This window comes from Nothobranchius furzeri, chromosome 6, assembly GCF_043380555.1.
Source record: "Nothobranchius furzeri strain GRZ-AD chromosome 6, NfurGRZ-RIMD1, whole genome shotgun sequence".
In the NCBI taxonomy this organism is placed as follows: Eukaryota; Metazoa; Chordata; class Actinopteri; order Cyprinodontiformes; family Nothobranchiidae; genus Nothobranchius; species Nothobranchius furzeri.
Window position 1 is genome coordinate 58,537,777 of NC_091746.1, and position 22,052 is coordinate 58,559,828.

The 22,052-nt window shown below is 42.5% G+C and overlaps 1 protein-coding gene across 11 annotated transcripts in view; it reads left to right on the top strand.

The window, feature by feature from the left end:
* nedd4l (NEDD4 like E3 ubiquitin protein ligase) overlaps positions 1–12,572 on the top strand; it is a 71,584-nt gene extending 59,012 nt beyond the window's left edge. For 9 of the 11 annotated variants that reach the window (XM_015942886.3, XM_015942887.3, XM_015942883.3 and 6 more), the window contains 8 exons: positions 6,676–6,771; positions 6,874–6,947; positions 7,026–7,086; positions 7,224–7,283; positions 7,522–7,629; positions 9,674–9,770; positions 10,002–10,074; positions 12,180–12,572. In XM_015942886.3, coding sequence (XP_015798372.3) covers positions 6,676–6,771; positions 6,874–6,947; positions 7,026–7,086; positions 7,224–7,283; positions 7,522–7,629; positions 9,674–9,770; positions 10,002–10,074; positions 12,180–12,282 — 672 coding nt within the window. In that variant the 3' untranslated portion in view covers positions 12,283–12,572. The remainder of the gene's footprint in view (positions 1–6,675; positions 6,772–6,873; positions 6,948–7,025; positions 7,087–7,223; positions 7,284–7,521; positions 7,630–9,673; positions 9,771–10,001; positions 10,075–12,179) is intronic. The other 2 variants (XM_015942888.3, XM_015942889.3) reach the window with 1 other exon arrangement.
* The last annotated feature ends 9,480 nt before the right edge of the window (positions 12,573–22,052 follow it).

Below are 22,052 nucleotides of genomic sequence, written 5' to 3' on the forward strand. Positions count from 1 at the left end.
AACTGAAGTTCTGCACGCAACATCTTATCCAGTTTAACTGCTAAAACTGCAGCCGAAAGCTCCAAGCGAGGGATGGTAACAGATTTCAATGGGGCTACTCTAGCCTTGCCAAATAGAAATGACACGTGTATCTCTTCCTTGTCGTTACTGAGTCTGAGGTAAGTAGCTGTACCGTACCCACTTTCGCTTGCATCAGAGAAGTGATGCATTTGTGCGCTGATTACCTTTCCGAACCCTTCTGGCTTAAGGCACCTGCCGATTTGGAAATCTGTTAAACTTTCCAAATCTCTCAACCATTTCTCCCATTCCTTTTGGAAGGTATCAGCTACATGATCATCCCATCTACACTTTAGTCTACATAGTTTCTGCAAGAGTAACTTGGCAGGTAGAATGACAGGAGCTAGGAATCCCAACGGATCATATACTGAGCTGATAACTGACAGCATTCCTCTTTTGGTAGCAGGCTTTTCCTTCACCTTTGGTTTGAATATGAAGTTATCAGTTTCAACACACCATAACAAGCCTAATGCTCTACTCACGGGTAGATTATCTTTATCCAAGTCCAAGTCACAGAGTGTTTGTGCTGTGCAGCTTTCTGCAATGTTTTGAAGCACATTTCTCTTGTTGCTAGTCCACTGAGTTAAGGTAAAACCTCCCTTGCTGCAGATGGACGTAAGGTCCTTTGCCATGGTGACTGCATCTTGTTCTGTTGGCACACTTTTAAGAAGATCATCCATGTAAAAGTTTCGGTGGACGCTTTCCACAACATCTGGGGCATAGTTGGTTTCATTGTCCTCAGCTGTCCTCCGAAGGGCATAACAGGCACAGCTTGGGGACGAAACAGCTCCAAACAAGTGAACAGTCATTCTGTACTCTTCTGGAATCTGTTCTAAGTCACAATCAGGCCACCAAAGGTAACGTAAAAAGTCTGTGTGCTCTTCAGCCACCTTAACTTGGTGCAACATTGCCTTTATATCTGCCATTAGTGCCACAGGCTCTTGTCGAAATCTAACTAAAACTCCGACCAGTGAGCTAGTCAAATTAGGACCTTGCAGAAGCTGGTTGTTTAGGGAGATGCCTTTGTACTCTGCTCCACAATCAAATACTATGCGCAACTTCTGTTTTTGTGGATGGTACACAGCGTGATGGGGTATGTACCAGACCGTACCGGCTATTGGCTGCAACTGGTTTTGCGGTACCTTTTCTGCATGCCCATTGACTATGGTCTCTGCCATTAAACTGGTGTAATCCGCATGAAAACTCTTGTTTGCTTTTAGCTTTCTTTTTAGACCCAGTAGTCGCTGGAGAGCTACATTAATGTTGTTTGGCATGTGAATGTTTTCCTTTTAAATGGCAGTGGAAGTTTGTACTGGCTTCTTTCTACCTGTGCCGAACACTTCATTATGTCTAGGAACCTTTTTTCCTCCCTTGACATTTCCTCTTGCTCAATGCAAGATTCTTCCACAAAGTCATGGTTGTATTGACTGATAAGCAACTGTTCAAGCTTATCCACTGAGGTTCGGTTTACTTGAACCAATGGGTACTGACTTGTTCCACGGTAGACATCTTTGGCTGAACCATTTACAACCCAGCCCAACAAACTTCGAATGGCATAAGGCCCTTCACCCTGACTGTTTATGACCTCCCAAGGTTCTATTAGTTTGGAAGCGTTTGTTCCGTTCAACAAATCCACCCCAGCATGTACTTTAGGAAACTTTAATCCCTTCAAGTACGACCACTTTGCCAACTCTTCTTCGCTTATTAGGTTGTCGATTGACACAGGCATAGTTTTTTGAGTAAAAGCTGTAGGGAGTGTGTAAAAATGTTCGCCAGAGAAATCAGAAATCTCAAGTCCCTTCACAACAGAGGATTTTATGATCTTGCTTTGACCCATAGTACGGAGATGAATTTGAGTTTTTTTGACCTTGCATGTTAAGCAGATGAAGAAGGTTCTCAGTACAAAACGTGTCTGTACTTCCTGGGTCTAGGAACGCATATGTTTCCACTATAGTAGCTCCCTTTGAACTTTTCACCTTAACAGGTACTATTGGCAGTATACCATGCTGATAGCCAGCCCCAGTATGACCACAAGTAGAGTAACTCTCAAACTGCTGCTCATTTCCCTGATTTGGAGCCTTTGCTGAACTGACTTTTGAATTTCTTTCCTTTTGACCAATATGCAACATGCTATGATGAGCTTGGTTACAGTATTTGCAGGTGTTGTGTTTTTCACAACTCTTACTCAGATGGCCAACATTAAAGCACCCAAAACATAGACCCTTATTTTTCAAGAAATCTAGTTTCTCTTTATGAGACCTTTTCTCAAACTTCCAACATTTTTCCAAATTATGCCCGCTTTGTGTACAAAACACACAGACTGCTTCACTTTGACTCAGAGCTTTTGGTTGATAAACGTTTTGTGGACATTCTCCTTTGACAGAAACGTTAGTTACAAAGCTGCTTCTTTTGAATTGTGGTTTTATTAAAGATCTTTGCACCTTAGAAATGTTCTTGGCAGGTGTTACATCCTGTATGTCCCCAAATATGGGATCAGTAGTTATTCTTATTTGGCGTTCTATGAAAGTGACAACGTCCAGAAAACGTGCTCTTTGACTAGTTCTTTCAAGAATTTCATTTGCTTTAACCCTCCATTTTTCTCTAAGCTTGTAAGGAAGCTTTTGAATCAACATTCTTAAATTATTTGGCATGTTCAACTCTTTAAGTAGCTTTCTGGCTAACACATACCCTCTGTCTGCTGTTAAATTAAGACAACTACGAACCAAGTCCCTAGGTTGCCCCCTAGTGTATTGTTCCAAATAATACAAACAGTCCCCTTTATTGCTAGTTTTGGATTCTACACAATGTTCAAAAGCCTTGATAAAGGAATTGAACTGCAGTGGATTACCATCGTAGACTGGGATTTCTCTACTTGGCAGTAATTGAGCTGTTTGCATTTGAACCAAAACGGATGTGATCTCATTTTGTTGTTTTAATAGACTGTACACGTTTCCAACTTCCAGTTCTCCGTGAGATAAGTTCTTGCTGCCTTGTGCTGCAAGTGTAACATTTGGTTCCTTAGCTGCAGGTTTTACTCCTTGCAAAGTTAGGGACTGGCTTGGAAGAAAGACTCCAGCCTCCGTGTGGTCTAAATCAACTGAGACAGGTACGGATGCTGGTATGGATTTCTCCAAATCTGACACCTTTGCAATTTGCTTAAATGACGCCTCTGATTCTTGCAGTTGAAGATCTTTTACTTTGGGTTTTGTACCCGTTCTTATGTATGACTCCATGCCATCTGAACACCGGGAGACCGATGCACTACTTTTAGTACTACCCTCTAGCACAGACAGTCTAGCATTTGCAGCAGCAATTTTGGTGATCAACTCTAATTGTTCCTTTTTCCTTTTAAGCAAATGTTCTTGTTCTTCAATAGCATGCTTCTCCTTTAAAGCTGCAGCACATGCTACTAATGCAGCCCTTTCTGCTTCAGCCTTTAGTCTTGCGGACGATGTGGAAGACTTACTAATTGCAGTAAATAAAGAACTCTTTTTACCCCGTGAGCCTCTTGATTCAACATTAGAAATGCTGTCCTGTGGTTCAATATGTGGCTCATCTTCCTCTGCTCTTTGTGAAGCCAACCAGATCTCAGTAGCACACATGAATTCTTTAACATCCAACATTTTAGCTTGGTACCATGTTTCATGCTTTTGTGCTTCTTCTGCAGGTAATAAGGTTATCAACTTGTTATGAGTCTCTAATGTCTCGTCATGCAAACTCAAGAACTTTTTATACTCAGAATCAGCTTCATTTAAACACCGTTCATTTTTCAGTAAGTTGATGTTTTGTCTTAGTTTGCTAAGCTTATTTAGCTTTTTCTTCCTTTCTTCTTCTAAGTTACCAATCTTCATGACCAAAGCTTTGGCTGTTAATTTAACTTCCCTTTTCTCAGCTGATCTATACTCCAAAGCAAAGTTCTGTTCCCCTTGGAGCTCAACACCAACATTTTCCTCTTCTGCCATGACAAGTGGAATGTCTTAAACCTTTGTCCAAACAAAACCCTTAAGAAATTTCACCTTCACAAGTCACTGTCTTTATTCTTTAATGGCTAAGCCCAGTGTTCGAGGTTACCTCTTGTGCTTCAATGTACTTTTACCGCACTGTTGCTCCTCCAATGCGATGACGCTCCTTCGATGCGCACCTCCTCTTCAGCGATGAGCTACTCCTTCCACTGCGCGCTGCTGCTCCAGCGATGAAGTTGCCAGACGCCTGCCCCGGTGGCAGGACGCTTGCTGCTCCTTCCGCTGCGCGCCGTCGCTCCAGCGTTGAGGTCGCTCAGTGGATCCAACGCTGAAGTCTCCTGCCCCAATGACAGGATGCCCGCCGCCCCTCTGATGAGCGGTGCTCCGCTGCGAGTCGCTCTTTCTGTCTCGCACCGCTGCTCCAGCGATGAGGTTGCCAGACGCCTGCCCCAGTGGCAGGGAGTTCGCTGCTCCTTCCGCTGCGTGCCGCCGCTCCAGCGATGAGGTCGCTCAGCGGATCCAACGCTGAAACGTCTGCCCCAGTGGCAGAACGCCCGCCTTTCTTCCGCCGCGTGCCACACCTTTTGCGCTGAGCTGCTTCCTTGATGTGCGCTGGTCTGCCGCCCGCCGCTCCAGCGACGATCTTCAGATGCGCACCGCTCTCTGACGCGCGCTGACCCTTCAGTGACGAGGCCGCACAGCTGATCCAACGAAGACACCTCTGCCCCAATGACAGAACGCCCGCCGCTGTCTGCTGATGTGCTGCTCGTTCTACGATGAGGGAAGGACAGCCAGATCCCACGCAGAAACGCCTTCTGTCCCAATGACAGCTCGACGCTCCGTGCTTCTTCCAGACGCGCCGTTGAAATGCGCGGTTCCTCCAGTGATCAGGAAACAGCTGATCCAATTACGTCTCTGCTGCCTTGATTGCAGAGGACGCTAAACTTCCTTCGCCGACGGGACAGTTTTTTACCTTGAAGTGTAGCGCCAGTGCCCTATACACTGGCACTACCTGGTAGCTGTTGCGGGTGGTCTTTACGTGCGCTTTAAGAAATGCAGCTTGAGTTTATTTCCGATGATGTTTATTATTTTGTCTGGTTCCAAAATGTCCATGATGATCCATTTACAGCAGTTAAAGTGGGTTTCAGTGCATGCGTTACTTGCCCCAGTGACAATCCGCAGAGTCCGTTACACCCAGCCACAGTCCTCGCCACACAGTAAAAAACTGTTTGTCCCATCCAGCCACCCCTGAGTCCAATCTGTGTTGGCTTAAGTAGGCTGGTGCTTCCACAAGCAATTAACCAATAATATTAGGCCAAGCCTCCTCTCAAGTGCACAAAAAGAAATGACACATATGGCTCCTACAGGGAGTCTGATGTGCTTGCTTGAGGTTGAACGATCTGACAAAATTCGTTCGAAAATTGCGCTCCCAGGATTATTGACCCTAATGGCCCTCCGTCGGTAAGGTCTTACCCAAACACAAAAATAACGCTTGCTTGCAATGATTTAGGTATGTCCTGCCCTTTATTGACAGGGAAATACACACCATCATTTTAATAACTTTCCCACTTCTTCCTCCTACTGGTTGAAAGCAGAATCACAGCCGTCATAAACAACACTGCCGTAGCTTGCGCTAACACTGAGCTAATGCTAACACAAGTTGATTGACACTAAATAAGCCAGGAAGTAAAAGGATCCACTGTTGGTCAAAAAATATTTATACCCAGGACACTATCAGTCCGTTCATCCGTCAGCTCAACCAAACGAGTGTAGGTCGCGTCGATGTTCACGCTGGAAAGATAGTTATTTATAAATATACACAGAAACATACTTTTTATTGACAAATGTTTCCTTAAGATGTTAAAACTCAGAAGAGCTTCATGTTTTTATTTTCATATTTGGTTTTTTTTTCTTCTGTTTTAAAACTTTAGTGTTCCAAGAATAGGGAGCCTAAGTCACGCCCATCTACTTCCAGACCGTGGGCCCCCGGAAGAACGAAAGAATGAATGCAAGTCAATGGGGCTAAAAAACGCTATTTTCTAATTCGCTTGTCATGTGCCATGGATTTCACATATGATGTCCGTGAAATTTTTACACACATTTTGTTACCAAGAAAATGCTTATTTTCGAACAGGGGGTACGATATTTTAGGTTTGGTGTGAAAATAAGTCCAGGACTACAAATGCGCTTTACGAAAGCGACGTCATCGAACCAGACACGGAGAAAACGGAGGGGAAAGCGCTGTAAGTTCAGCAAACTTCCCACAGGAGGAATGAACCACCATAAATCTGGCCATGTAGTAAGCAGCAGCTACGTTAGGGGAGAGGAGATGATGTGGTGACGTCAAATATGCGACGTGCGATTTCTAGTTTGTAGTCATGCTTACAAGCTAACAAATCTCAAAGTACGTGACTGGCATGGTCGAAATACCAATCCTTACTTTTCATTGAAACTGCAGTACAACATGTGCGATCCAGGGCGTAAGACGAAGCAGATTAGAAAATAACACTTTTAGCCCCGTTGACTTGTGTTCATTTTTTTGATCTTCCGGGGGACCCATGAGCCGACCAGAAAGGAAGGAGACTTGGGCTTTATATAAGGCCTAAAATTTAACAAAATAAAACAAAAACTTACAGCTCTTTGTTTGTCCCTGCAGGACAGTGAATACTATAACTCACTGAAGTGGATTCTGGAGAACGATCCCACAGAGCTTGACCTGAGGTTTTGTATTGACGAGGACAACTTTGGACAGGTGTGCTGGCCTTACATTGGTTAATTTACGCAGCCTAGACCTCATCAATTGCTTTAGCATCAGGAGTTTGTTGACCTTCATCATTTCTGCTTTGGTCTGCAGACTTATCAGGTGGACCTGAAGCCCAGCGGCTCAGACATGGTGGTCACCAATGAGAACAAGAAGGAATACATAGAGTAAGGCTTTCTTCTTCCTCCTCTCTTTTCTTCTTTAGGAATATTTGTCAAACCGTTGTCATTTATCTTTTCTGTCAGCCTGGTCATCCAGTGGAGATTCGTCAACCGGGTCCAGAAGCAGATGAATGCCTTCTTAGAGGTATTTATGTGTAGTGATTAAAAGTTACCACATGGGGGCGATGTAACCACAGACTAACCTTGGTTTCCAAACCTTACCCTTATGTTTATTTAACTGATTTACAACTTTAATCATTTTATTAATCATTTTATTTTCAGGGCTTCACAGAACTCATTCCCATCGATTTGATCAAGATCTTTGATGAAAATGAGCTGGAGGTATGGACACGTACCTTTAAATAAAAAGTAAAGTGGAGGCTTTTTTTATTATTAAATCCAAACAAGATTATTATTCTTTGATATGTTTTAAATTATTACTCAATTATATTTACCTTGTTTGATGAAGACATTTTATTTACATGTTTTTGGACCAATGAGATGTTCTGTTACTCCTCTATGATTATGTGGTATTATTGTACAGAAAGTGTGACTGACTGTGAATAAATTGTGTGTGAAGCTGCTGATGTGTGGACTGGGTGATGTTGATGTCAACGACTGGAGACAACACACTATTTACAAGAACGGCTACTGCCCAAACCATCCGGTGATCCAGTGGTTCTGGAAGGTTTGTTACCTACCCTCACACGCACTCGCAACCACATCCAGTAGAGACACACAAGCTAAACACTGGATTTGTGTTTACACTAGAAAATGATAAAGTTAGTTTGTGAAGTTTAAACACAATTTAAGCAGGATTTAAAACTTTAAAGGCTCGTTTAGAAACTTAAGAGATCCCTCTGACTTCAATAAGACTGAACATTTACTTTTTAGAACGTTTTTATGTTTGAATAGGTCACCTCAATGAAAACAACCAGTCCTGTGTAAAAACTCTTGCATCAGGAGACAGACCACCATCTGTTAGTTTAGGTCTTGAGCTGTGAAGGAAATAAGCAAGGAGACTACAGACGTAAAACACTGCAGTGTACTCCATATCTACTCAAGCACCTCTGACATCTGAGATGCAACTATTTATCATTCAGTCAAATGTAAAATAGCTCAAAAATCTGAATATTTCCCAATAAACTCCGGGTCCCGGTCATGGCTGTAAGCGTCCGGCTTGATTTCCTGGCCTGACTTTAGAAGATCAAAGTCTGTTTGAAAGAACAGGCTTGTTTGCTGTGATGCAAGAGCTTAAAGTATTACCCGCCCTAGTTATCATCTCGACTGGAGCGTTAACGTACTCACACACATCAAACGTACTTCTGTTTGATTTCGGGCCATCACTTTTAGATTCATCAGGACACGGTGACACAGAACGTCGGCTAGTTTGGTTTCCTAAACCTCAGCCATCGTAATGAAGGTACACTGACTCTAGCAGAACGAAGGAACGCTGAAGCCAAGTTTGGCATTCGAATTTGAGACTAGAAGCCGATATTTATTGTTTTTTTTTTATATATACATTGGTCGATATTTGTCCTTAGTAAAGCCGATTTAAATTCAGGCACATCCTCGAGCAGCCCGGTGCTGTTGCAGAATTTAATTCCAATGTTTTTTTAGAATCATTAATAACATTTGCATAATAAATATTCTAATTAACTTTATTTATGTGTCTGACTTTTAACACTGAGCAGTGCACAAAATGGCATTTACATTTTTCAATTTTGAAAATTCAATTTCAAAAATGGATTCAGCTATAGGAATGTTCTGCATCAATTGATGTTATTAGTGACATTTTAGCATGAAGATAGGGTAGAAAATGTCTAGACATCGGCCATGGAAACCCATAACAATCAGCAGTACACATCAGCCATCTGCTGACCGTGTCTCCTACGTATCGGCCATCAGCTGATCGTGTCTCCTACGTATCGGCCATCGGCTGATCGTGTCTCCTACGTATCGGCCATCGGCTGATCGTGTCTCCTACGTATCGGCTTCAGAAATAGAAAAACCAATATCGGTCGACCTAACCTCTTCTCATATACAGATACTATTCTCTTGAACATGAACTAAAAACACAAAGAAAGAATCATTCAACAGTTAATGCTAAACCGCTAAGCTAAGTCTGCCAAACTGAACGCCAGAGCCTTTGTCAGACTCGATGCAGTCTGCTGGGTTCCTTATGTAGGACACTTTTTACCGATTGGCTTAATGAGCTGAACTGTGTTGGAATGTTTACTTTGTGAAGTACCTTGAGACGACTCTTGTTGCGATTTGGCGCTATAGAAATAAACCGAGTACTGAAATTACTTTGTGATCTACCAAAAAGAAAAACACTTTCTTTGATAATGTTTGCGTTGGGGCGACGGTGGCACAGGAGTTAAGTGCTCGCCCCGTAAGCGGAAGGTTGCAGGTTCGAGCCCCGCTCAGTCTGTCGCTGTCGTTGTGTCCTTGGGTAAGACACTTAACCCACGTTGCCTGCTGGTGGTGGTCGGAGGGACCGGTGGCGCCAGTGCTCGGCAGCCTCGCCTCTGTCAGTGCGCCCCAGGGCAGCTGTGGCTACATTGTAGCTCATCCCCGCCAGTGTGTGAATGTGTGTGTGAATGGGTGAATAACGGATTGTGTTGTAAAGCACCTTGGGGGGTTCCAGGACTCTAGAAGGCGCTATATCAAATACAGGCCATTTACCATTTACCATTTAAATGAATCTGTGTTTATTTTCCTCTTTTAAGGTTGTTCTTCTGATGGACGCTGAGAAGAGAATCCGACTCCTTCAGTTTGTTACGGGAACATCACGAGTGCCCATGAATGGTTTTGCTGAGCTTTACGGTGCGTGACCTCATCATATCACTTTCTCTTTATTAGATTTTTTATTTAGTATTAATAAACTGCTGCTTGCCCTAAACCTTCAACATAGATTTATCAGCCCTGTTGGTCCCTCATAAGTCTGGATTTCCAAGAAAGAATTCATTTTAAAGGGATTATTAAAATGAAGTGTTTGTACTGGAATGTAGCTTTTTAATGCGAGGAGTCAACTAAACAATCTTCCTTTTATTCCAGGTTCTAATGGACCTCAGCTGTTTACAATTGAGCAGTGGGGAACACCAGACAAGCTGCCAAGAGCTCACACATGGTAACACAACACAATTTTTCACACAGTTGTCTTTCAAATGGATGTTTGCTTACATTATAGCAAAAACATGGCCAACGGTTTAATGGAAGGATTTTACATTTTTTATATTTATTATTGTGATGCCTGTAAATAATGAAATAAAAAATGTCACACTTTTTGTTCCAAATAGAATTAAAATGAGAGGGAAGAAACAACCTTTCCTTTGGATAAAATTAAAAGAACATTTCATTACACTAAAATATCGTTAAATTGGTTGTTATTATTGCAATCATATTTTTGCAATACTTGTAATTCTTATATTTGTGTTTTATTTGACTTACTGATGCTGATGTTCAGGATGTCTCAGTTTCTTCTGGAGTTTTTCAGCCGAGCCTCCAGCTGTTTCAAAACCTTTATTTTTATTATTGATTGTTGTGGTTGTTGTATATTTTCTTCCAGGCTCAAGAAATCTTACTGAAATTTAATATTTTAAAAGAATCGTAGACCTTGGTTGGATGTTGGTGCAGAGATTTAACGTTGGATGCCTGCAACAGACCACCTCAGCAGCCAAATGCAGTCTCACATTTATTGTGAACTTTATTGTGAAGTGTCTTAAAGAAATTTATAAAACTCAGGGATTTGTTTGCTTGCATCAAGTTATCAACAAATTCTGCGACTTTCCACATTTTATGGTAATTTTAATTTATACGATTCTATATTGTCTGCGTTGCAGAAATCATGGGGCCCATGTTTACCACTATTAGAGCAGTAGCTGCCTCCCTTGTGGGTCTTTTCCTTGTAATATTTTGGTAAATAATTAGGAATTTTACACTGAAATAATCACAAAACAGTCTAATGACTCAGTCACGTTGGAAGAAAGTTTATTTTGAAATGGATTTTCTTTTGAGCTGGTGTCGGTACAAGATCTGCTCGGGTGCAAGATCGGCTCGGGGTCCTTCGACTGACGTCAAAGTACGGCAAACCCACTCGGACAAAATACACTACACATCTATGCTGTTGGAAAGAATTTAGCAGTTTTGTTATTAAAATAATGTTTCTTACGACTTAAGTTTGTGTTTATAATGGTATTTGTAAAATAAAACACTATATTTTATTCATAATGTTGAACTCCTCTTTGAGCACATCCCTTGAAGGATCATAGGTATTAGCAACTCCTGTGAAATTGTATTTGCAGGAAAGAAGTGTGTCCCATTTATTGAAGTATTTTGTGTTCAGAGTTGTTGACGCCTTGTCCATGTGTAGTTCAGTTACGCTCATAGCTGCTAGCCAAAACTCTGGAGTTAAAAGTTTTCTGGCTTTACTAAAATACCTGTCTGTACTTATTTGATTGATGGTAGTTTTACTTTCTATTAGACTCCAAATGTAATCATTTGGCACGTTTCTAATTCATAATTTGTAATAATGTAATCGGTGATATTAGCATTAGCATTCCTATGGGTTTTTCCACGTATATTAGCATTGCGCTAACCACTCGCTGCCAAATTGCAGCCTTTGCGATTAGAAAATCTCCTTTTGTCACATCGCAATTTAAATGCACATGCAGTTAATCGTTCAGCCCTAATATACATGCAGCTCTATGCTAAAAGTGTATTTTCAATGAGGTAATGATGGATTTCTTTGTAAAAGTTGTCCATCTTTCCAACAGAAAAAACTGCCTGGACCAACGTAACGTGATTACGTAACTTCCGTAAGGTTCATATTCAGCCAATCAACTACTTTGACGTCATCAGCAGTCGAAGGACCCCGAGCCGATCTTGCACCCGAGCAGATCCTGTACCGACACCGGCTGGGGGCTGTTAGTTTTTCCCCTTTTAAAATGATCAGAGAGGGACGTTGTCTTCATTTACCATCTGTCCTACCTCCATACCTTCTGGTTCCAGAGCCAGTCATATGTGAGACTGCGGTGCTGCCAAGTCCGTGTCGGCATTTTTTTTACCCCCATGTACCCAATAATTCCTCACCTGATGGCAAAACTTTATTAGAAATATTTTTGTTTGCTGGCATTTGTAATTCGATTCCTGTCGGCTGGACTGCAGAACCCAAGTGTGACCCCATGATGTCATTCTTACTTCTTGCACCTTTAATATCCATTTTTTCTCCCCTAGTTTCAACCGCTTGGACTTGCCCAGCTACGAGTCTTTCGAGGACCTGAGGGACAAACTGCTCATGGCTGTAGAGAACGCGCAAGGCTTTGAGGGAGTTGATTAAAATGCGGCACCGTGGACTGAATCCAACCCCCAAAAAGAAAAGAAAAGAAAAGCTACAGGGACATGGAACCAGCTGCTGTAGCAGTTCTGTGTCAGCATGCTTGTACTGTAACGCCTGAGTTGGAGCCACCTCCTTGCCACGGTGGTTTGAGACTCTACAATGACTTGTCGAGCCATTATGCCTACCTGTTTGTATCTCGTCAGTGTGGGTGGGTCACTCCTTTTACGATCCCGAGGGGAAGCGTGATGTTTCAACGCTGAAATCTCTAATCAGCAAGCATGATAGATGAATGACCGGAGCCGGTTCACTATTCCTTCCCCTCTGCCCTTGCCCTGTGAAAATCTGCAGTGCTGGAAAACTCAGATGCATTTCAACAGATGCATTTCTCTACACTCTAGCACAGTATTTGAGCGCCCTTCAGTAGAAGGGTCTAGCATGGCCTTAACCTGGCTCAGACATGCACTATTTCTCTTTAGAAACCGCAATCGCACTATAATCACACTTCTGTCAAATCTTTAGCCCAACACCATATTACCTTAGGAATGCTAGCCAATCACATTTCAGGAAACCAGACACGCCCCTCCATAGAACCTGGTCTTTGCCATGTGATCACATTTTGCTGCTGCAGCCTTTGTAAACTGAGTTTTTTTCTTTTCTTAGGCATAGGTGAAATATGTAAGAATGGGGTACAAACACATCCCCAGATATGACATTTAAAGAACATCTCTATACTTTTGTTGTCATGAAACCAGTTTTCTTTTAAGAATTTGTATTACTTACAGATAAACACTTCTGTGTATTTGTACTAATGTTCTTTACTATTTCAACCGATGTAAATGACATGTGTGAAGTACAACGCTGGTTAGTCGGGGGGACGATGATGTCATTTGTTACAGTGATAGCAGATGTGTTGAAAACCTTATCGTAGTGCTTTAAAGCAGCATGAACATGTATGATGTGTTCTTTTGACTGCATACTAATGGAGATGTAATGGTCTGGAGGTCATGAAGGGATAACTGTGGGGAGTTACTCTGATTACTTTATTCTCATGCCTGTTGCTGTTCATAATGCTGTAAATGTTCTTGGGGAAAACATGCATTTTTAAGTACTTTCAGGATATATAAATATATGTATGCATTACATTTAACAGAAGTATTACTGATCAACACTAAAATGAAGATGTGTGTGAGGATGTTGGAATGAAAAGCTGTGATCACCGCTGAACATAAGCGCAGCACGTTTCTTACAAAAAACAAAACATAAACAAAAATGTCTTTTTTTTTTTTAGTTCTTTCTCCTTTTTCTAATGCTATCGAACCTGAAGGGCACTTTACAGATCACTCTGAGCTCATGTCACCTGTTTGTCTCGTCATCTACTTGAATGTGTTTCCTTTATTTCCATTCAGAGCACTTGGTGCATTGTGAATAGTCTGTAAATCCGGGCTGCTGCTATAGTAGGAAAAAGTGAAAGTGAGTCTTTAAATCCTCTCGTTTCTTTGCTGTTTTATCTTTTTGGCCTCTATATTTTGCTCCCCCTCCTCGCTGTAGTCTCACATTTCCGACTTTGTACTGATTTTTTTAGCAGGTTTTATTTCAATGAATGAAAAATACAACTTTTGTTATTGATTCCACTACTTCCTGCAACTCTGTGGTTCATTTGATTTCAGTCAAATAAAAAAATCAAGCTTCTTATACTGTTGAGTGAATTGAGACATCACTTCAATCAGAAGATTTTGGTTAATAATCTATCCTCACTACTAAACCCTTTGGTCAGATTGGTTGCTCGGGCATATTTTAGTTCCTACTTCTTATTACAGCATGCACTAAACTTCACTGAAAAAGTTAAACACAAGCTAAAGAAGGGGGAGGGGGGATATACAAAGGTTAAACATTAAGTTTATCATAAACGTTACAATACAACCCATTGTTGTCCTAAATTAATAAAAAGAACCACTGCAAATAGTTTTATTGCCTGTTTTTGTTGTAAATTTGAAAGGGTTAATTCACACAAAGTCCCACAATTACAGTAGACTCTGCAGGTAAATAAATTACTGATCTAGAGTTGAATTATTCAGGCATTGTATTTATATTAAAAAGTTTCTTCATAACTAAATTAACATGACCCCCCCCCCCCCCCAAACTAAGCCTCTAAACACCAAATCAGTTGTTTTGTAGCATATTCCAGCCTTAATGTACTGTAAGAAACTTTAAAAAAATCTTCAAAAAAATATTAATATTGGGAGGTTTGAGGAAAGAGAGGTTTTGTATGTTAAAACTCATTTTGTTCTTTTCATGTTATTTTCCATATTACCTTAAAAGCCCTACATTATTTAAAAGCTACAAAAAGAAAATAATTGTTTTCTTGCTGTGGACAATAAAGAGTTAAGCAGCACATAAAAAAGTAAAGATGATTTTTTTAAAATATGCATTTCTATTTGTACTTTTCCTTAAACAGGCCTTGGGGCCCTGAAAATTTCTCACCGCACGTTTTTGTTTTACTGTGTACCATTATAACATAAACCCTCTTGTCCAGATGGTCTGTTCTATTCTTCAGTAAATTAAGTCCATCATTCAGTATGCTGGGGGTATCTGACTCCCTACATAAAGCATTAGGGAAAAAAATTGCCCACACATCTTAGTTGCAGCTCTGTAAGATGTGTTGTTGCATTTATGTTATTAAGGAACTTGAGCTTGTTTGTAATCAGTTTACATGACAAAAGCTTTTAAATGGTCACTCAGTCTACTAGTCTAGTTCTGTAGGCAACACAATCATGGGGAAGACTGCTGACTTGATGGTTGTCCAAATGATGACCATTGACATGTTACACGAGGCTGGCTGTTCACAGAGCTCTGTGTCCAAGAATATTAATAGAGAGACAAAGGAAAGGACAAGACGTGGTAGAAAAAAAGTGTACACGCAATAAAGAGCCTAAGTCACGCCCATCTACTTCCGGACCATGGGTCCTCTAGCCTAGTGAACTAGACCAAATTCTTGCTTTGCAAAGTTTGGTCTAGGCATGCTCCATTGGAACCTCCGCAGCTCCTACCAGGACTCTGGCTAGCCAATCACAACTCTCTAGAGGGGTTTCAAACACATAGAGCTGTGATTGGCCCATAATGGTGGGCCAATCATAGTGCTCTATCTGCTTAGTGAACAAATCACAGAGCTTTATCTGCTTTGTGGGCCAATCAGGGCACTCTATATGCCTGGTGGGTGGGATGATGCAACAGAGTGAAACAAGAGTATGTCACAGTCATTGTCCAGTGGAATGCGGAGATCATTTTAAAGACAACGGTAGAACCCGCCCCACAACCGAGAGCCGTCAATGGAGCGTTGCCAGGCTATGGGTCCTCAGAAGAACGAAAAAAAGAATGCAAGACAATGGGGCTAAAACCGTAGTTTTCTAATACCGCTTGTTGTGTACAATGGATTTCACTTAAGATGTCCATGAATTTTAAAGATGCATTTTTATACCAAGAACGCACTTATTTTCAAACGGGAGGAAATGCCATTTTAGGTTTATATGAAAATAAATCCAGGACTACAAATGTGCTCCATGAACATGACGTCATTGAACCAGACACGGAGAAAAACAGAGGAAAAGTGGCTTTAAGTTCAGCAAACTACAAATCGTTCTTTCAGGAGGAAAGAACCAACATAAATCTGGCCATGTGATAAGTAGCAGCTAAGCTATATGGGAGAGGATATTCTGTGGTGACGTCATTTCTGCGACGTACCGATGTCTGGTTAGTAGTCATGCTCGTTGTCGTCTTCCTCCGCTTATCCGGGTCCGGGTCGCGAGGGCAGCATCCCAACTAGGGAGCTCCAGATCGTCCTCTCCCGACCTTCTCCACCAGCTCCTCCGGCAGGACCCCAAGGCGTTCCCGGACCAGACTGGAGATGTAACCTCTCCAACGTGTCCTGGGTCGACCCGGGGGCCTCCTGCCGGCAGGACATGCCCGAAACACCTCCCCGGGAAGGCGTCCAGGAGACATCCTGACCAGATGCCCAAACCACCTCAACTGGCTCTTTTCGATCTGGAGGAGCAGCGGTTCTACTCCGAGTCCCTCCCGAATGTCCGGGCTCCTCACCCTATCTCTAAGGCTGAGCCCAGCCACCCTACGGAGGAAATTCATTTCGGCCGCTTGTATCCGCAGTCTCGTTCTTTCGGTCATTACCCAAAGCTCATGACCATAGGTGAGGATTGGGACATAGATCGACCGGTAAATCGAGAGCCTGGCTTTCTGGCTCAGCTCCCTCTTCACCACGACAGATCGCCTCAGCGTCCGCATCACTGCAGACGCTGAACCAATCCGCCTGTCGATCTCCTGATCCCTCCTACCCTCACTCGTGAACAAGACCCCGAGATACTTAAACTCCTCCACTTGAGGTAGGACCTCTCCCCTGACCTGGAGTTGGCAAGCCACCCTTTTCTGGTCGAGAACCATGGTCTCAGATTTGGAGGTGCTGATCCTCATCCCAGCCGCGAACCTACCCAGCAAGAGCTGAAGGTCAGAGCTGGATTAAGCTAGGAGGACCACATCATCTGCAAAAAGCAGAGACAAGATTCTCCTGCCACCAAACTCGACACACTCCACACCACGGCTGCGCCTAGAAATTCTGTCCATAAAGGTTATGAACAAAACCGGTGACAAAGGGCAGCCCTGGCGGAGTCCAACCCTCACCGGGAACAGGTCTGACTTACTACCGGCTATGCGGACCAAACTCACGCTCCTCTGGTAAATGAATGGCCCTTAACAGAAAGCCACCCACCCCATTGTTACGTCCCCGACATGAGATGGTAAAATGTGAAGGATGGGGATAACATAAAAACTGGACAGTGGATATTAAAAGGGTTTTATTGTTATAAAAAGGTTATAAAAACGAGCAAAACAGACGACGAGCATTATAAAGATAATGCAACACACACAAACTCAAAAAGGTTAACGTTAAAAGACGAATGATCAACTATTAAAACACCTGGTTAAAACGTATAAGTTTTACCAAACGAAGGTGTTTAAAAACGAAATCAATCATATTTCTACAAACAAAGTTAGCCTTTAAAACAAACGAACACAAGATCCCAAAGGATATCTCAAGAGTTTAAACTTTAAAAGTTAAACTCATCAAAACGAAGGCACGAACGAACAAACGGAGGGTTTAAAACAAAACGAATCATGAAGAACAGCAGAACCCCTGCACTGCTGTCTCCCAGACTGCTGAAGGCACAGCTCTTTTATCCCAGGTGTTGGTCATCAGATGGATTCAGTTCAGCTGTGCTCCTCAGCAGCCTGGAAGGGAGGAGGAGGAGGAGGAGGGGCGGTGTCCGGTCAATCACCAGAGCTGGGTGATCCTGGCTGCTTTTTCCTTCTTCAGGCTGGCAGCCGTGACACCCATACTCCTGGAGCGTCCCCCACAGGGTGCCCCTGGGGACACGGTCATAAGCCTTCTCCAAATCTACAAAACACATGTGGATTGGTTGGGCAAACTCCCATGCCCCTCCATCACCCTTGCAAGGGTATAGAGCTGGTCCACAGTTCCATGGCCAGGCTGAAAACCACATTGCTCCTCCTCAATCTGAGATTCAATGATCGATCGGACCCTCCTCTCCAGTACCCTGGAGTAGACCTTTCCAGGGAGGCTGAGGAGTGTGATCCCCCTATAGTTGGAACACACCCTCAGGTCACCCTTCTTAAAGATGGGGACCACCACCCCGGTCTGCCACTCCCTAGGAACTGCCCCCGATGACCACGCAATGTTGCAGAGACGTATCAACCATGACAGCCCTACAACATCCATAGCCTTGAGATACCCAGGACGAACCTCATCAGCCCCCAGGGCTGCGCCGCTGTGTAGTTGTTTGACTACCTCAGCAACTTCTGCCCCCGAGATCGGACAGTCCATCCCCAGGTCTCCCGGCTCTGGCTCCTCCTCGGAATGCGCGTAGGTGGGATTGAGGAGCTCCTCAAAGTATTTCTTCCACCGTCCGACTATAGCCCCAGTTGACGTCAGCAGCTCCCCATCCCCACTGTAAACAGTGTGAGCGAGTTACTGCCTTCCTCTCCTGAGGCGCCAGACAGTTTGCCAGAACCTCTTTAGAGCCGATCGATAGTCTTTCTCCATGGCCTCACCAAACTCCTCCCACGCCCGAGATTTTGCCTCGGCAACTGCCACTGCTGCACCCCGCTTGGCTATCCGGTACCTGTCTGCTGCCTCCGGAGACCCACAGACCAGCCACGCCCTGTAGGCCTCCTTCTTCAGCCAGATGGCTCCCCGAACCTCTGGTGTCCACCAGCGGGTACGGGGGTTGCCACCACGACTGGCACCGGCCACCTTGCGACCACAGCTAGCAACAGCCGCATCAACAATCGCAGAGTGGAACAAGGCCCACTCGGAGTCAATGTCCCCCACTGCTCTCGGGACGCGGTCAAAGCTCTGCCGGAGGTGGGAGTTGAAGACCGTCTTAACAGGTTCTTCTGCCAGGTGTTCCCAGCAGACCCTCACTATGCGTTTGGGTCTGCCAGGTCCACGCGGCATCTTCCTCTGCCACCTGATCCAACTCACCACCAGGTGGTGATCAGTTGACAGCTCTGCTCCTCTCTTCGCTCGGTTGTCCAAAACATACGGCCGCAGGTCAGATCATATGACTACAAAGTCTATCATCGACCTGCAACCTAGGCTGCCCTGGTACCAAGTGTACCAGTTGGCATCCTTATGTTCGAACATGGTGTTTGTTATGGCCAAACTGCGGCTTGCACAGAAGTCCAATAATGAAACACCACTTGAGTTCAGATCAGTAGTCATGCTAATTACAACATTTTACAAGCTGATAAATCTCAAAGTACATGACTGGCGTGGTCAAAACACACATCATTACTTTTCATTTAAATAGAAGTACAACAAATGTGCAATCCAGGGCGTAAGGCAAAGATTAGAAAATAGCCGTTTTAGCCCCGTTGACTTGCATTCATTTTTTCGTTCTTCCGGGGACCCATGAACAACCAGAAAGGGAGGAGACTTAGGCTGTCTCTAGGGATAACTGCAGCCTTGTACTTATGCATATTCAAATGTTTAATATGGAGTGCGAACACCATAGCCACATCTAGTTGTAACAATAGAATAAGGTTTCCAGCTGTCGCAATGTCAGGCTCACTATGATGTGACCAATCAGCACCATGTCCAGTGACAAATCGTACAGGGTAAAGACTAATTTATACTAATAAGTTACATTTACAACAGTATTTAACGTTAGAACAAATTCTGTGCCAAGAAGACTTTTTTTCTTTTGACAACCTGCAATGTCGCCCTCTATTGGCTGGTAGATGTAAACATAAACCCATGTTGTGTTGTGTCCGTCAAATTAAATTTTGATTATTTTTTCATTAAAATAAAGCTACTGTACCTTCATTGTGCACACCTTTAAACACCCCATGGAGGTATTATTTTTGTTAATAGCTTTTATTAAATTGTTCCATATTCAACCTTTAACCCCTTAGCATTCCAGCATCCCGCCCATAGGACAAACCCCATTGCGTTCATAACACTTGGAAATTTAAGGGGTTAAAACCCATCCTACCAAAGTAAAACGGATTCATTTCTGATTGTACGGTATGAAAAAAACAACAATTACTGTGACATTTTTTACAAAATTTAATAACTTTTTTTGCTGCGGGTTATTATTAATGGAGTTTATGATGTATCGAATGACATTTCAAAGATTTTCCAAGTTTATTGTTGGAATAATAAGAAATAGAATACCTTACAGTGATCAAATTGTAAAACAAATTTAAAAAAATAACTAAATACAAATGAATTTAAAACCAAAAGTGTTCATTTTACTTTTTCTAACTGAGCAAGAATATCTGAATAAAAAGAATCTTTTTGACCCTTTGAAACACTGCTGAGATTGGACACTCCCAAAGATCGTATCCTTACATGATTATTAATAAAAATATATATTTTTAAAACTTAAGTTTTTATTGAGTCTTCATGCAGTTGCTGATTGTGTGTGTGTGATCAGTGATGTTTCCGATCCTCCCAGATGGTATATCAGGCTTTTTTTTGACCATCTGTGTATAAATTTCAGTGACATCCACGACTTTTTATTTGAGCTGTGTGCACATGGTTTGGTTGAAGGGACCTCAGTTCATTCACACAGCCAATCTATGAGTTATCAGCTCCAAGGACAAACAAATAAGAGCCACCCGGCTCGTCCGAGGACATTTCATCAAGCCCTCCTACCCCCCATCTGGTCACAAACAAATCGAGAGCCAATACTTATTTAGGTTTAAAATGCTCCACATGCTCAATGACGGAACAATAAAGAAAAAGAACCGTGACTGAAATGTAATTTGAGTAGATAGTTGGACAGCTTCACCTTTAACTAATAATACACACACGTACGCATGCTCAAAGTAAATTACATGACTTTAAATAAAAGAATGTTTGCTCTTGAATGAAAACGCTTTAAGATTCAAAACAGTAAATGTTCAAAAAAGGTTAAAACGAAACAAAGTCCTGATATATGAGCATGTAGCATGTTCAAGATAAGAGCTTAAATGCATCAATTAAAATTTTTTTGGTTATATGTTGTAAAAAGATCACATACAGTGAAACGTCTGTCAAATGCAGCACGCTCTGGCTGTTAACACATGCTATGGTGTAATTTCTCCATGGGAAAAATCGAAAACTGATGCATTTTACAAGATTTTCTTACAGGTTTTCAAAATAAAGCTGAAACACTGCAGCGTAACTACTGAAGACGATCTTTTGAAATGTGTTTCTGCTATTATTTCCACTTCATTATGAACAAAATTCCACTGCAACATTCTGATCCTTTGACTTGAACTACGAAGGACAAACGTGCAGTTTTCTCCTGCTTTAATAGTTCCTAATCTCAAACCACCGCGTATTCTGATCTTTTCTGTAACCGTCGCCACTTTCATTCCCAGTGAAACCTCTAATTTCGGGCCCTGACCAGACCAGTGGTTTTTTTTAAGCTCCCCCTCCTCCACCCTTCACCCTCTACCTCTGGTCAGGGTCGATCGATACTTCCCCTGTAGCTTATCACTAATGTGCAACCGCTGTTTGTCCAAACTCTGCTCTGTCTACATAAAGACTTGGACGGGACAGCTCGTAACCCAAATGCACCACGTATCACCCCATGATCCCAGCAGCTACTGGATTTAAACCGACTCTTACAAAGACACGAGGAGTGCAGAGCAGAGGCGATCCTTTGAACCATGAGGTGAGTTTGTATGAAACCTAGACTTTGATAATGATTTAAATTCAGTTTTACTTCAAAATTATAACATTAATGAATTATTGGCCTATTTTGGAGGTACTGTTTAAGTTTCAACAGGATAGTTTAGATATTCAGACTTTTGTGAGAAATGGTCTTTATTATTATTTTTGTAGAATATGGAATAAATTTTCTAATAGTTGCTCTTTTTCTCTTGTCTGCAGCACAAACAGCTGCACACTTCCCCACAATCAGTAACAAAGTGACCCTACTGGACTTTGGACACGCTGGATAAACTTAACAAGTGTTGGCACTGACATTATCTACAGTTTTCCAGCTTCTTTTTATTTATTTGAGCACACACACTAATGCTGTGTTTGATTTATTGAGGTTTTTCATAAATTTCTGTTCTGACTTTACTGTTTCTTCACTTTGTCCAGATCATCAATTCACCAGCTTTCTGCTTGCACACCTGCACCAGGTCCTGTCCTCCAGAGCTGTGGAGTGTGACAATGGTGTTTGTTTCCT